Source organism: Rhododendron vialii, chromosome 11a, assembly GCF_030253575.1.
Source record: "Rhododendron vialii isolate Sample 1 chromosome 11a, ASM3025357v1".
Classification (NCBI taxonomy): domain Eukaryota; kingdom Viridiplantae; phylum Streptophyta; class Magnoliopsida; order Ericales; family Ericaceae; genus Rhododendron; species Rhododendron vialii.
Genome location: NC_080567.1, coordinates 17,735,416 through 17,750,796, shown reverse-complemented (window position 1 = coordinate 17,750,796; position 15,381 = coordinate 17,735,416). Strand labels below are relative to the sequence as shown.

The following is a 15,381-nucleotide window of genomic DNA, read 5'->3' as shown; positions in this document are numbered from 1 at the left end:
AAAATTTCATGTAAAATGCCTTAGACAAATCTGCCCAATTGGCCAACAATTGGGGTCTCATATTCTTCAACCAAATCTTGGCTTTATCTTTCACAGAAAATGGGAAGAGTTTTAGGTTTGCAGATTCAAGCTGAGTGGGCATGGACACTATCGTGGATGCCAATTCTACATTGCCCGCATATGAGTGTACGGGCATTCTTTGTCCTTTCCATAAAGCGAGGGCATCATGTTAATGTGATGGATTTTAACGGAGAAAGTATTCGCCTCGGTTGTGGCCGGAAGGACTATGGTGGGACGCGGAGTAGTACGAACAAGATTCATATAGTCACTCACAGTCCTTTTGGGCACAACTGCTGGGTTACCATCACCACCATTGCTAGCCATTCTTTCTCGAGGGGGGGTTCTTACAGAAAAAGGAGTTCTTTGGGGTGGTGGTGTCCTAGCTCGAACCCAACGAGGAGTTTTGGGTCGAGGAGAAGAAAATGATCTATGAAGCCTTTTAGAACTCGGGCTTAGAAAGGCACGACGATGACCACCACGCATACACTTCAAACCCCTTCTCAAGAAACAATGGAAAATAAAAATAAAGTAAACAGACAAGAGGGGCTATGCCGCCACCTCCTAACAATAGCTACGAGGGGCTATGCCGCCACCTTGATAAGAAAAGACAATAAAAGAAAAAGGTAATCTGTACTTACTCATAGCTTTGTTAAACCTCACGTTTGAGAAGCTTAGGTTAGAGGTATCCACTAGATTAAGTACAAATCACACAAAGTAAAATGAAACGGGATACTTACAATGATTTGGCGAACCTCCAAAATAAGTTATAAAAGAAAGGGCTCCCTGGCAACGGCGCCAAAAATGCTTGCGACCTTAATATGTGTTGTAATAAGAATACCCCAAGCGTAGGGCTAGGTTGGTTGAAAGCATAATACCCAGAAGTCCGGGGTCGAATCCATAGGGAGTGCATGCATAACTTGATTGAAAATTTGCTTTGAGAAGAGTTTTAGTGTTAGGACCGCTAACCAAGTTTGGCGTTGAGACAACCAACTGAGAGATTTAAAAAATGGCTACTTAACCTAACAGCGGCTTTTTTAACTGGAGATTAAACTAAAGGCTCGGTTTAGGGATAGTCAACACCCATAACGCAAAGGTAAGCTTGATTCTTCTCTTTTTACAAGGATGTTAAGCATGTCTAAGGTTCTTTTGAGACATTGAAACAAACACATAGAGGGACATAGCTCCAAGTATCAAATGTGACAAGTAGCTTAACCTTTGCCTACATTTGATCAAGAAGATTAACACCTCTAATTTTGGATACATAAAATTAACCCTAATACATGCTTAAGCTAGAAAACGAAGGTTTTTGAGAGAAGAGCAAGAATTACCCTTGGTTATAGGATGTTAACCATCCCACAACCTAGCCTCACTACACTACTCACACATATCAAAAGAAGACATGAAGTGAGCAAGGGTAAAGATAAGGGAAATACTAATCATTGATTAAACTTGAAATAAACACGAGATCCTTGACGATGAGAGAATTCCTTACAACTTTAATGAAGGCAAAATACTTTGAAACCAAACGGATCGTACCTAAAAACCCTCCTCAAAACATGAATGAGGAGAGAGGTGGGAGCCAAAGCTTTAATAGAGGTAGAGAGAGAAAGTGCAGGTATTCATGCCCTAGAATCGGGCTCAAGTTGGTATATATACCCCCTTTACAAAATAATTACAAAAATGCCATTAAAAAGTTTGCGCTGCAGAACCAGGTATCGATACCCAGAAAAGAGATATCGATACCTCTATCCTCCCTGGACAGATTGCTACCCGGTTGATTGGGGTATCGATACCCTATGCTGCTCTGGACAGTTTTGGCTGTTTTCTTCCTTCGTTCAACCTTCGAGATCCCCGAGCCATCTTTCCATGCTTCGACTGCTTCATTGCAGACTCGGGGAGGGATTCCGAATATGCCACACGTACTAGAATGCTTTCGGATTCTTCCGGAGATTATTGGGAGCCATGGAATCGCCCTTTTCTCTCCGATTACCTATTTTCCAACAAAAACAGCACTTGCTTGCAAAATAAAATAAAAACAAGTATTAAACGCTTGCAAGTGTAGTAAAACGGAATAGATAAGCCCAATTATTTACACTATTGAGGGCTTATCATCTAGCTATGAAAAATTTGTCAAAGTAGTTGAAGTCGGTAACAATGTTTTACCAATTGAAATGTGTGTTGTGCTCGAACTTATGATACTGGTTCCAATTCGTGGCTTTTTAGTCGGCTTGTTAATCTTTTTGGTCTTTAAAATATTAATCGTGTATTAATTTAGTCCTCAGTGTAAACATTGTTGACATTTCTCCAAAGTAGAAAATGTGTACAAATCAAGTCCCAGAGACTAACATCGTTAACCCAAACAGGTAAAATAATGGGCATTTAAGGTATTTTGCCCCATTTTCTCTCTCTCTCTCTCTCTCTCTCTCTCTCTCTCAAAACATTTTTCAAAATAAAATTTTTAAAACAATTTTTTGATCTCTCTCTCTCTCTCTCTCTCAAAACAAATTTTTACAAAAAAAAAGGCTTTACAAAATCTCCTTTCCAAAATTTGTTTTTCCGAAAAACAGTTTTCCAAAATAATTTCGATAAACATGTTTTATAAATAGTTTTAAGCCAAAATAATTTTTTTGAAAAAGAAATGATTTGAAAAAAAAATTAGTTTTTCAATTTTTTTTATAGTGGCCTACTTGAAAGCTATGTTAAAATTAATGGACGGCTCGGATCATTTGTGTGGGATCCCAGAGTGGAGCCCACATCAAAATAGAGAGAGAGAGAGAGAGAGAGAGAGAGAGAGAGAGAGAGAGAGAGAGAGAGAGAGAAGCAAAATACTTCAAAATATATTTTCCAAAACTACTTTTATTTAATTTTCAAAATATGCTTCGTAAAGTATTTTTTATATAAAAAAATTACTTTTACAAGAATCATTTTGAAAAACTGTTTCTTGAAAAAATAATGTTGTGAAATCATGATCAATTTTTTTAAAACTTTTTTTTTTGTCAAAAAATTGTTTTCAAAACTTTATTTTAAAATAAAACAGTTTTCAAAAGATATTCTCGAAAAATGTTTTTAAAAATAGAGAGGGAAAAAACAAAAGAGGGGCAAAATACTTTAAATGTACCTCATTTTAATTGTTTGGGCTAATAGCGTTAGCCTTGGGGACTTTATTGGTGCATTTTTTACGTTTGGGACTAAATGTAATCAACAATGTTTAGGGATTAAATGTCATCAATGTTTAAGGAGTAAATTAAGACGCGGTCAATACTTAGGGGACCAAAAAGATTAATAAGCCTTTTTTAGTTGGTCCCTAGCAAAACTGTTTTGTCATTTACGCAATGCCTTTAAATGGTCTCGTAGTCTACGTTTATGACATTGATGAGTCTAGGTTTGGATGCCGTAATCATTAGGCAACTCTAGCAATGAAAAATTTGTCAAAGTAGTTGAAGTAGGTAACAATGTTTTACCAATTGAAATGTGTGATGTGCTTGAACTTCTGATGCTAGTTCCTTTTCGTGACTCTGTAGTCCGCTTGTTAATCTTTTTGGTCCCCAAAGTATTGATTGTGTCTCAATTTGGTACTTAATGCAAACATTGCTGACAATTTAGTCCTTAATGTCAAATTGATTCCAAGGCTGCCAAGTGTTCTTGGATGATTCCCTATAATGTTTGGGTTAAGGTCAGGTCTAGTCCAGTTTTAATAGTGTCCAGTTTTACCCAGTTTTTGGCCGTGGGCCCACAACATTGATTGGAATCATTTATTTAGAGCTCGTCGAATACGTCATCTACGAAAAAATTAACATAATCAAACATCGATAGATACATTAACGAAATATATTTGTACAAGAAAAAAAGGGTAATTATGAGTTTCATTTTATTTTTGGTCATTGCATTTTCTTGTACAAATATATTTCGTTCATATGCCTATCGATATTTGATCATGCTAATTTTTTGTGTGGATGATATACTCGACAAGCTAAAGAAAATAAACTTTTGTGGGCCCGGGAGGGACTCGCAACGACCCAAAAATGGACCGGACTGGACATTATTAAAATTGGATCGGATCTTAGACCCCTTTAATCACTATAAGATATGCCACCGATCTGAAATACTCGGCGGTTATTTGGGTTTTGCCATTTTTACCAACTCCGCCGTGTATTCCAGTGGAAAGGAACATACCAAAGAATAAAACGAAAATTCAACAAAAATTCAAAAAAGATGACAAAAATAACGAAAAAAAGAAAAAAAAAATGGTTAGCGTTAACTCACCTAGCTATATGCTATACAATGACAACGAGAATTTTTGAGCTTGTTATTGAAAAATTAAAATGATAAAGCCCACTCTACAACAACATATTCTACATAGTTTGTGTATGCTTTTTCTTTGTTTACAAGGGACATACTAATATACTATAGATCTTAAAGTACATATATTTTTGGATAACAGAGTGCCTAGAGCCAACTTGCATGCACCTTAGATTAATCTATATAGCTCTCCTTCCATAACCGTTTCAAGTTATCGCAAGAATTGAGGCAGTAGAAGTTGAACCTGAGATCTTAAGAGAGAGCACATTCTAAATCTTAGGCCTTCACCATGGAGCCATCCCTTTTAGGGTGAATTAAAAAATGCTATATCAACAAAATTTCTGACGAAATTCATCCCAGTCCTTCATATGATACTCCATAAATGCTTACTATAGTCATTCTTGCAGATTTGCTTTTCTCTTCTTAGTTTATAAGCATGGATGTGATCTTCGGGGGCCTATGATCAACTGAACCATCGAAAGGCTCCTTAGTGATTTTCTTCAACTCCTCCTCAAACCTTTCCATGACTGGTATTGGCAAGCATATTGGAACCACAATCCCATCTTTGAAATTCATATAGAAGCTTATCAAAGGAAACGACCCGGCACTACCGCCATACACTGGTTTCCCCCACCCAAAATCCACTGTTTCAAAGCCAAGACGTCTTAAGTCAGAAACGAAAAAGTTTCCCACCATAGTGTACAAAGGCCGCCCTTTAATCACCATAAGATCCGCCACCGATCTGAAATACTCGGCGGTCATTTGGTGCTTTGCCATTTTTACCAACTCCACCGTGTATTCCAGTGGAAAGGAACATACCTTTCCAGCCTTCGAAACTGCTGCAGGATAGGTAATGACGTTGCCGTAGTACCCATGAGGCACATTCAGGCCAGGCAAGCTGCGACCATTCACAAGGCACGAAATTCTTACGGTGTTGTTAGGGTCTAGCGCGAGTGCACGAGTGCGACACCTCCACAAGCACGCGGTCAAGACCTCGAATGTGGTGGCGCTTGCATGCGGGGGGAGATGGTTTCGAATAGCTCTGATCTCCTTGGGACCAAAGAAGAAAGGTTTTTGGATCGGGGTTGAGTTGGCATCATCGTTGTTGGTGTCGAGCCCCTGTTCATATTCGTGGTGAAGGCATGTAATTCGTGGCGGATGTCTTGCCGATAGAAGCTCCCTTTGCCACACAGGAGACACAGAAGGTGCAGTGACTTCTTTCCCTTGGACGAACTCGGCGATTGCGCTTAGGAATTGGACCAAACCAACTCCATCACTCATTGTGTGGTTCAGGCGCAGGGCAATGGCAAATCCACCGCACCTAAATCGAGTCACCTACATTCACCGAAATTCACCAACAAAAAAAACTTAATGTGAACATTACACGTGAATACGAATATGCACATTTGATACAAGAGTAAGTATTCTATGCAGAATCACATTTCTTGCCAACATCTATCTATAGTCAAGAAAGCTGAGCTGTGGGGTTTGGTGAAAGGTCTAACTTATTTAATGCACCAAAAGCTATGCCAAGTTGAAACAGATCAGATGTGACGGTTATAGGTGCCGACAAGCACCTAATTAGTCTCCCTAATTATTCAGCGTTGTTAGTCTGTTTGTGTTGTTATTTGATGTTTATAGTTGTTTAGTAATGTTTGAGGCCTTGGAGCGTGGTTAAGGCTTAAATGTGTGAAGTATGAGTGCTTTGGACACACGAACACGAAGTAGGAAGCTACAGGAGTCGCTTGAAAGCAGGGGAGAGAATGCTGAAAATCCCGTTAGGACGGCTTTCATTCCCGTTCGGACAACTTTGCCCACCTGTAGAAATTCAACTCTTTAAATTTTCGCCTGGGCAGTCTCAGAACAATAATATATTCTGCAAGTTTTAAATGTAACTTTGAGGCCTTAGGGTATAAATACATCTTCAACATTGTTTTAGGGTTCCTAACTTTTGTTTAGCGAGCTAGAGGGAGGCAAGAGCAAATCTAAGAGAGGAACTTTGTGTTCTTCATGTGTTCATTATATTCAAGCGTGTTTCTTTTCTCCATGGCCGGCTAAATCCCTTGTCTCCGGGGAGGATGAAGCCTCACATCAAGTAACCTTGTTCTTTTGTATAGAAAGATTAGGATTTTTATTCGAAGAATTTTTATTCGAATGGGATTATGTGTTCAAGAACTCTTTTCATGATATCAATGGAATGGTTTTTAATTCTTTAAATTGATTGAGTGTTTATTTCCTAGGTTTCTAATACCTTTCACATAATTGTTTTCAATGTTCTCAATTCGGGTGACTGAGATGGGTTATGCTCGTGAGACGGACCATGCCGTTAGGCAGCTAAACCGTGCTTGTGAGACAGTCAACAATGTGGGATAGTCCATGCTGGTTGGCAGATTGTGGAAATCTACTTGCCTACTATCGATAGGGATTGCAAGCCCTAGCAATAGTGATTTACAATTCGAGTGTTAACCCGGTCTATGCAATACATGGTTATGCGGTTGGGGTGGATTCTAAATGCTAGACTTTCCTCCATCAAGTTTCCAAATCCTTTTTAATTAATTGCTTTTGTTTAATTAGTTTCTCTGAACAAAAAAACCAATCAAACTCTGTAGACACCTCCTAAAGCGGGACATCGCCATACAGATTAATCGTTGCTATTTGTTTGGTTGTTTGCTTCATAAACCAAGATCGTGGATATTCTCATGGCTAGGAACATTGCCACACGATAACGGTTATCATCAAAATAGAGTTGCCACCTAGTTTATAAAAACTAGAAAAAATAAACAGAGATTCTGGGTACAGGAACCAAAAGTACAATAAGAAGAATGTGTTAGGCACCCCTCTTTGCCCAGTCGTGAGACTGGTCCATATTTGTTCAACATATGATTAGTACTTACTTTATTTAACTCTAAACATATAGATTGATTTTAGCCATTAATAATTAATGGTTAGCCAGAACAGTATTTAAAAGCATATATCAGAAATAAGCAAGACAAAACAGGTTGTCCCAGGGAGATGGATCCCGCGGCTGGTGAATAGATTTCACGGTCGAGGGATCCTTCTGGATTGATGTATCGGCCGAGGGAACGGAGTCCCAACCGATGGTCTTCGTCACACCAAACTAAAAGATTAGCAGAAAATCAAAGCGCTATGATTAATGTGTAAAAACTGTAAATAAACCAGACAAAAGGCCCCTGGGCCTCACCACATTGATCTCTTAGTAGCTTGATTGCTTTGGATTGAGGGTGATTGACTGATTTGCTTCTCAAACACCCTAGGGGTAGGGTTTGTACTTCGAGGGTTTGATCGTTGGATTGCAGTTGCCTTCGGAGGGTTAGGGCTTTTGAAGAGGGAATATGAGAGAGTATGTATGCAGAGTTTCGTGGCTAGAGAGAGTGATTGATGATATGAATAGTGTATTGTGTGGTTGTATTTTTGGAACCCTAAGTGCCTCTTTATATAGGCAATTGGTGACTCGCTCCGTTCAATCAAATGGCGTGAATCAATAACTTAGTATAGGGTTAGAAGAGCTCTAGACGAATTTGCTTTCGTAGCCCAAATGCATCGGAATTTGGCTGCTAAGGTTTTGGTGATCAGATCAAACGTTCGACAGAACATTCCAGAATTTGGAAAAAGGTCGATCTGGCAGCCGAGCAATGGATTTGGCAATCGAAGGATAGATTGGGCGGCAAAAGAATCGACCTAGCTGCCGAGGAATCAATCTCTCAGGGAGATTTTCAAGCAACATGTTTCACGGTGAAAGATTGATGTTGAGGCTGTGACATCAATGTTACGGCCGAAAGATAGATTTTTTTGGGATACTGTTTTTCTATTTGAAAGGCTATTTGGCTCTGGAATAGGTCCTCTAAGTGGCTAAATAGTTTATTAAAACTAGAAAAAACAAATAGAGATTCTGGGTACGAGAGCCAAAAGTACAATAAGGGGAAGGTGTTAGGCACCCCTCTTTGCTCAGTCGTGAGATTGGCCCATAGTTGTTCAACATATGATTAGTACTTGCTTTATTTAACTCTAAGCATATAGATTGATTTTAGCTATTAACAATTAATGGTGAGCCAGAACGGTATTTGAAAGCATGCATCAGAAATAAGCAAGACAAAACAGGCTGTCCCAGGGAGATGGATCTCACGGTCGGTGAATAGATTTCACGGCCAAGGGATCCTCCTGGATTGATGTATCGGCCTAGGGAACGGAGTCCCAATCGATGTTCTTCCTCACACCAGACTAAAAGATTAATAGAAAATCAAAGCGCTATGATTAATGTGTAAAAATTGTAAATAAAATAGACAAAAGGCCCCTGGGCCTCACCACCTTGATCCCTCAGTGGCTTGATTACTTCGGATTGAGGGTGATTGACTGATTTGCTTCTCAAACACCCTAGGGTTAGGGTTTGTACTTCGGGGGTTTAATCGTTGGATTGCAGCTGCCTTCGAAGGGTTAGGACTTTTGAAGAGGGAATATGAGAGAGTATGTATGCAGAGTTTCGTGGCTAGAAAGGGTGATTGATGATATGAATTGTGCATTGTGTGGTTGTATTTTTGGAACCCTAAGTGCCTCTTTATATAGGCAATTGGTGACCCACTCCGGCCAATCAAATGGCGTGAATCAATATGGTAGTATAGGGTTATAAGATCTCTAGATGAATCTGCTTTCGTAGCCCAAACGCATTGGAATTTGGCTGCTAGGGTTTCGGTGATCGGATCAATTGTTCGACAGAACATTCCAAAATCTGGAAAAAGGTCGATCTGGCAGTCGAGCAATGGATCTGGCAGCCGAAGGATAGATTGGGCGGCCGAAGAATCGATCTGGCTGCCGAGGAATCAATCTCTCAGGGAGATTTTCAAGCAACATGTTTCACGGGTGAAAGAATGATGTTGAGGCCATAAAATCAATGTTACGGCCGAAAGATAGATTTTCCTGGGATACTGTTTTTCTGTCTGAAAGGCTATTTGGCTCTAGATTGGATCCTCTAAGTAGCTAAAAGTACTCACCAAAAGTCCATGGGTTCACGAGAAGTCAATCAGCAATCACTGTATCCATTCAACATCGTGATGGTCCCCAAGGTGTGACTTGAAATAATCGTTAGGCTAAATTGCGGTGTCTACAAACTCTCTTTTTCCCTTTAAATTAATCTAGAAATTCGTCGGAATTATAGTAACTTAGCCAATCTGTCCCTTCGGATCGACACTCGGTCCTAACCACTATTCTACAGAGTAGTAGTTAACTCTAAGTTTTTACAAATTTATTTTTTATACGGTATGACACGATCAAAAACCTAAGCGAAGTTGAAACAGAGAGCTGAGCTCTCTCTCTGTCTCTCTCTCTCTCTCTCTCTCTCTCTCTCTCTCTCTCTCTCTCTCTCTCTCTCTTTATCTTTCTATTTTTGTCTTTCCATAGTACACAAAATAAAGTGAACACCAGCCCTCAATGAAAAAGGTTCTATATTGAGGATGTTTTTAGCAGGGAAAATGATTTACAAACATTATTCCACAAAATATATGCAAAATTTTATGGCAGCGGCATATTTGAAATCACAAGGTGCCTAATCATTATGAGTCATGGGAATTCCCTATAAAGATTTAGGCGATGTTTAGTAACACTACCACTTTTTTGTTTTTTGTTTTCTATTTACTGAAATCAATTTCTATTTTTCCTAAAAAAAAAAAAAAAAAGGTGAAAGCGGAAAACATGTTTGTGTCAACCTGTTTTCAAATAAAAGAAAAACAAAAATACGTAAACATGATTTTTTCATCACTCCCCATTGAAATTCAGTAGACAAAAGACAGTTCAATTTTTCGAAAGATTAAGTTTTCCTTAATTTGAGTGGAAATAAATTTTGATATAGGTTAAACTCAGAAATAAAGAGAAAATTAATTAACAGAGCTTTTACTCATAATTGAGTATAATTAGATAGTTTTTGTGTGCCATCAAAACTCACTTAATTATGAGTCTAGTTTTCCTCCAACCCCAGCAGGAGGAATTTCTCCAACTAAGGACACATGACACCTCTTGATTCGTCCAAGTCCCTTCTTTCCCTACCTATTAGCAATCTAACATTACCGCTACATCTTAACATACTTTAAACTAAATTCACCGTTAACCAAAAAATCCCTACTTTTTAGGAAAACACCTCCATGTAATTAGAAAATTTTATTTTTCAATCCCATTATTCTAGGAATAGACTACCATGTATATACCTATTATATGTATGAGAACAAAGAAAAAAATGGAATTGCTACTCTGGATTTACAATCAACTTCAAAAGATTCCACAGCAAAAATGTCATTGCCGTCAATGGCGTCCTAATTCGATCCGGCAATTTCATGTTGCACCTTGGATTGTTGCACATTTCTTTCGTGCAGTCTTCACGTTGTGCTCTCCTGGTCTCGACTGTGTTTCTCTTCATGTTTTCTGTCGACCTGGTAGTTCCTGGGCTACTTATGCTTATCCTTAACGGCGAGGCAGATCGAATGGTTTGGGAGCATATATGGTCGGTGGCAGGGGCAGACCCACCATAGGGCACATGGGGTCACGTGCCCCCATGCCCTTTAAAATTTTTTTTTTTGCAGTTATATATATATATATATATATATATATATATATATATTATTTATGTTGAATGCATGTAAGTAGTTGTCTGTTAGTACAGTGGTAAAGTGCTCTCCTTCTAAACAAGAGGTGGTGGGCTTGAGACTACCCCCACGCTCTCTTGCAGGTTTTTTTTGCCTTTTTCCCAAAAGGTGAAAATGTGTGTTTTTTTTTAAATAGTGCGTACCTTGTTTTTTATATTATTTGTGGGTTTGAGTCTACCCCCACATTGCATTTGTATAGTGTTTGTCCCCAAAACTGTAATAGTAGAGTTAGTAATAAAAAAATAGATGATGAACATGTGATAATGTTGTTTTAATGCATTTAGTCAAGGTGCGCTAGTTTGTCCAAGTAGCTAATTATTAAAATACATATATACTTTTAAATTATTAAAATACATATATACTTTTAAATTGTTAATTTATCATAAATGCTAAAATTATTTTAGAGTAAATGTGCTTAACTATAACTCGTATATTACGGTTACAAAAAAAAAAAAAATTTGGTGCCCCCACCATGTCAAATTCTTGGGTCTGCCACTGGCCAGCGGCCTCCCACTGGTATCTACTGTTAGGGGATCCGGTCTTCGCCTAACGGCTATGGTTGAGTGCTCATGTCTGAGCTTGGGTTTCCCTCCGTCGGTTTGAGGTCTAGTGGTGGTGGCGTTTTGGTGCTCGGTGGATGTCTGGACTGATTGGCTCGGTGGTGGGGCGGTGGTCAGGCTAATTTGGTGGCCGTGGGTGGATGGTTGTTTGAAATGTTTAGTAGTTAGGGTTAGGGTTTTGGGTTTCTTTGGGCTGGGCTATATTGTAATATCTTGGCTTTTTTGGCCTTTTGCTAGGGCTTTGTTCCCTTTTGGAGTGTTTTTGGACATTTAGGCCTTCAAGTGTATGGGCTTGTCCCCATTGGATGTGCTCTTTTGGTTGGATTCCCCTTCCCCTTCCATTAATAAAATGTTACTTTTGCCTATTAAAAAAAACAATATTCTCATCGACGTAGATGGAAAAATTGATATCAGTAACTCATTTTGCAACAGCAAAAAGTTGACTTATTATTCATCAAAGAACAAGGTTATGCACAGAGTTGAAAAATTCCATTAGATTTTTGCCATTCTTTTTTTAAACGGAGGCTTTCTCCATTCTTATGCTTTTTGTGTCTTTTAGAAGATATGGAATAGAGAGATTGAAATTTTCTAATTACATGCATGGAGGAGTTTTCATAAAAAGTAGGTTGTTTTTTTGGTTAACGGTGAATTTAGTTTAGAGTTAACATAACGTTAGATTGCTATTAGGTAAGAAATGAAGGGATTTGGTCGAATCAAGAGGTGCCATGTGTTCTTGATTGGAGGAATTCCTCCTACTGGAGTTGGAAGAAAATCAGACTCATTAATTATCATGTACTAACTTCCTGGCTATCCATAATTTTAAGTCTAACTTTTTTTCTTTAAAAAGTAGGTTAACATATCTATGATTACAAAGATATGTTTATGTTTTGATTAATTCAATTATTGGGTTGGGGTTGTATTTTGGGTCTTTGGTCCTCCTCCGATGTGGCGAGAAGGTGCATGAGTCAAATAACAAGCTGGGTTAAGTTAAAGCAGAAGGTTGGGAAGGTTTTGGCAGTGGGTTTTTTATTTTTGGAAGAAGTGAAAGTAAGGTTTTGATACTTTCTCAAATTTTCAAAATAGTAAAAGCTATTTAAATTATTTGGAAATGGAAGTAGTGTGCCAAACATATTTTCATTCTTATTTTTTGAAAATTCTAAAAATAAAAACAAAAAACATTAGTGCTACCAATAGGGATGGAGCCAGAAATTTCACCACGCAGGATCGACCGTGCATGCGGGAAAAAAATATAAATACACATGCATACATAATAACGTAAATACATTAAAACTCAAAATAACGTAAATGCATAAATTGGTTTAACTAATGGGATCGATCTTGAAGTATGTGTTTTGTTTTTCTTTATTTCATCTTTTTTTTTCATTCAACACAACTGGACGAATTCGGTACATGGGCTTTCATATTAATTGATTTTACCAGTCAAAAAATAAAGAATTAAAAGTCTAGAACAACAATTGGGGAAAGACATACCTACAACTTAGATTTCACAAAAATTACTAAGGGTTTCCAAAATCTCTTTTCCTCCGTTGCTACTTTCTTGAAATTGTCTTTGAAGTCTTAACAATTAGAGATGTTTATACCGGGGGGGGGGGGGTGTTTATGCGATTGAGATTTTAGGGCAAAAAGAAATAAAATTGTAATACACTAAACCCATCTAAGGTGGAAGTTTATTGCTTGAATATTCACAATATTAATCCTCTAGTTTTATGTTTTGTTATATTTTAACCCTTAGCATTTAGTAATTAATGTTAGTATTGTTGTATTTCAAAGGTTACTATTATAATTTTTTTTTCAAAATTCTACACAGGGGCAAGCCTATATACTTTCATAGGAATTATTATTTTTTATATATAATAATAGTGTTTTGTTTTCTTCTTGCATGGGCGATCGCCCCTACTGGCCCCTCCATGGCTCCATCCCTGGCTACCAAACATAGCCTAGCTTAGAGTTTCCAGATTGTCAAATGTTTACAGCTAAGTAGCTAACTCTACCTGAAGCAACAAGAGAGGGCAGCCAAGGATTCCATCAGAGCCAGGAACATCATGAAGAAGCTCTTCCAACACCGGACACCCTGGAAGAATTGCGTCACCAAGTTGGTTGAGCTCAACTTCTGCATCAGCCTCTACAAACAAAACCCCATCGCTCGTGCAATCCACCAGAAGCTTCCGGTTAGGCCCTTCAACTAGCCTTCCAGCAAATGGGTAGTAAAACGAAAGTGCTTTGGCTAGTCCTTCCCTGATGACACTCACAGGGTCCTCTCCTTCCATGAAAGGATTGCTTTTGTAAAACGTTATCATCGGAACCTGAAATCGGAGACCCTCTTGATCGTCTATGTCTGAGAGTTGTTTTAGTTCATGCGGTGTTGGTTCCGCGGGGACCACCAGTCTCGGCTCTTGCCTAGTCACTGTGAACCATATCGAGGAGGAAGATGTTGACATTGTTTAAGGAAGTGTTTTCAGATGAAGTCACGAGGGAAAACAAGGCAAATACACTCTAGAATTTGTGCTGTGAATTGAAAGGTATTTATAGAGGAAATGGTCTCAGCTAGCATACCTCAATTTTTGAAGGCGAATCATGTGCTCCTTTTATACTACCACATGAAAAAAAAATCGTCCTAATGCAAAGGACCAACCACCTATAACTAGGGGTGGATATCGTGTCATGTCATATTCGTGTCAAAATTCTCTTAATCCTAATCCGATCTATTTAGTTTTTCGTGTTATCGTGTCGTGTCATCTTCGTGTTCCGTGTCAGAATAGCCGACCCTAACCTACTAACTTCTTGTCGAGTTTGTGTTGTGTTATCACGTCCTTTCATAAATTCCCATCTCGTGTCATGTCATGTCGTGTCGTGTGATCTCTTGTTCGTGTCAAAATTCTCTCAATCCTAATCTGACCTGTTTAACTTTTAGTGTTATGGTGTTGTGTCATATTCGTATTCCATGTCAGAAATAACTGACCCTAACTCACTAATTTCGTGTCGAAAATTCCCACCCCTACCAATAATGTGTGCAAGTTTGCAACACGGTAATTAATCCTTCCTTCTTTGGCGCTAAAAAGATAAGAAAAAAACCGTGAAATGAATGGAAGATTAGTATTCACGACACTTGTGGACTGGAATTGTCCAGAGCTTCAGGACATGCTCTAGTCATCACTCATGTTGAGTCACTTTCATATTTATCACACGATATAGAAAACACACAGAAAATTGAAAAAGGGGTGGACCAGAGTTTTCAAATCATCTTTATTTTTAATTTTTTCTATTTATTTTGTTTTAATGGTAAAGAAAATTTCATTTATCACAAGGATAAGAAAGGGAAATCGGACCAATAGAAAAAGAGAAGCATTGAGAGAGACTCGGACGGTACACTCAAATGTTCTGCACCACTGTGATTGCAGCACAAATATGATCCAATGAAAAAAATTTAGACTCCTCAATGGCAATGAATAGTAGGTCAAAGGGAAAGAGAGACCGAATAACTAATTCATAATCATATTTTTTTGAATAAACTATGGACAATACACTCATGTTCTGCACCAATTTTATATTTTTTGAATATAAGTCAAATACTCCGTAGTAACTTATTTTTTTGTCTTTATTCAAAAAAAACTCGCATTTGTTAGTTTTACGTTAATTTTTTCGACTTATTGATTCATCTCGGTGAGAGGAATCGGAAAAGTATAAAATTTTGATCGAAACTCATAATTTTTTTAAAAAAGGCAAAAATATGTAAAAAAAAAATTATCTTTTTGACTTATTTTTTTTATTCAAAAAATTATGAGTTTCGATCAAAA

General features: G+C 38.0%; 1 protein-coding gene across 1 annotated transcript; it reads right to left on the bottom strand.

Moving 5' to 3' along the window:
- Positions 1-4,342: 4,342 nt before the first annotated feature.
- Positions 4,343-14,147, bottom strand: LOC131308574 (alcohol acyltransferase 1-like). Its single transcript, XM_058335517.1, has 2 exons — positions 13,579-14,147; positions 4,343-5,694 (listed from the first exon to the last, which is right to left on the bottom strand). Exons 1-2 carry the CDS (start codon positions 14,023-14,025, stop codon positions 4,783-4,785), a joined length of 1,359 nt encoding a protein of 452 aa, XP_058191500.1. The 5' UTR covers positions 14,026-14,147; the 3' UTR covers positions 4,343-4,782.
- Positions 14,148-15,381: the final 1,234 nt, after the last annotated feature.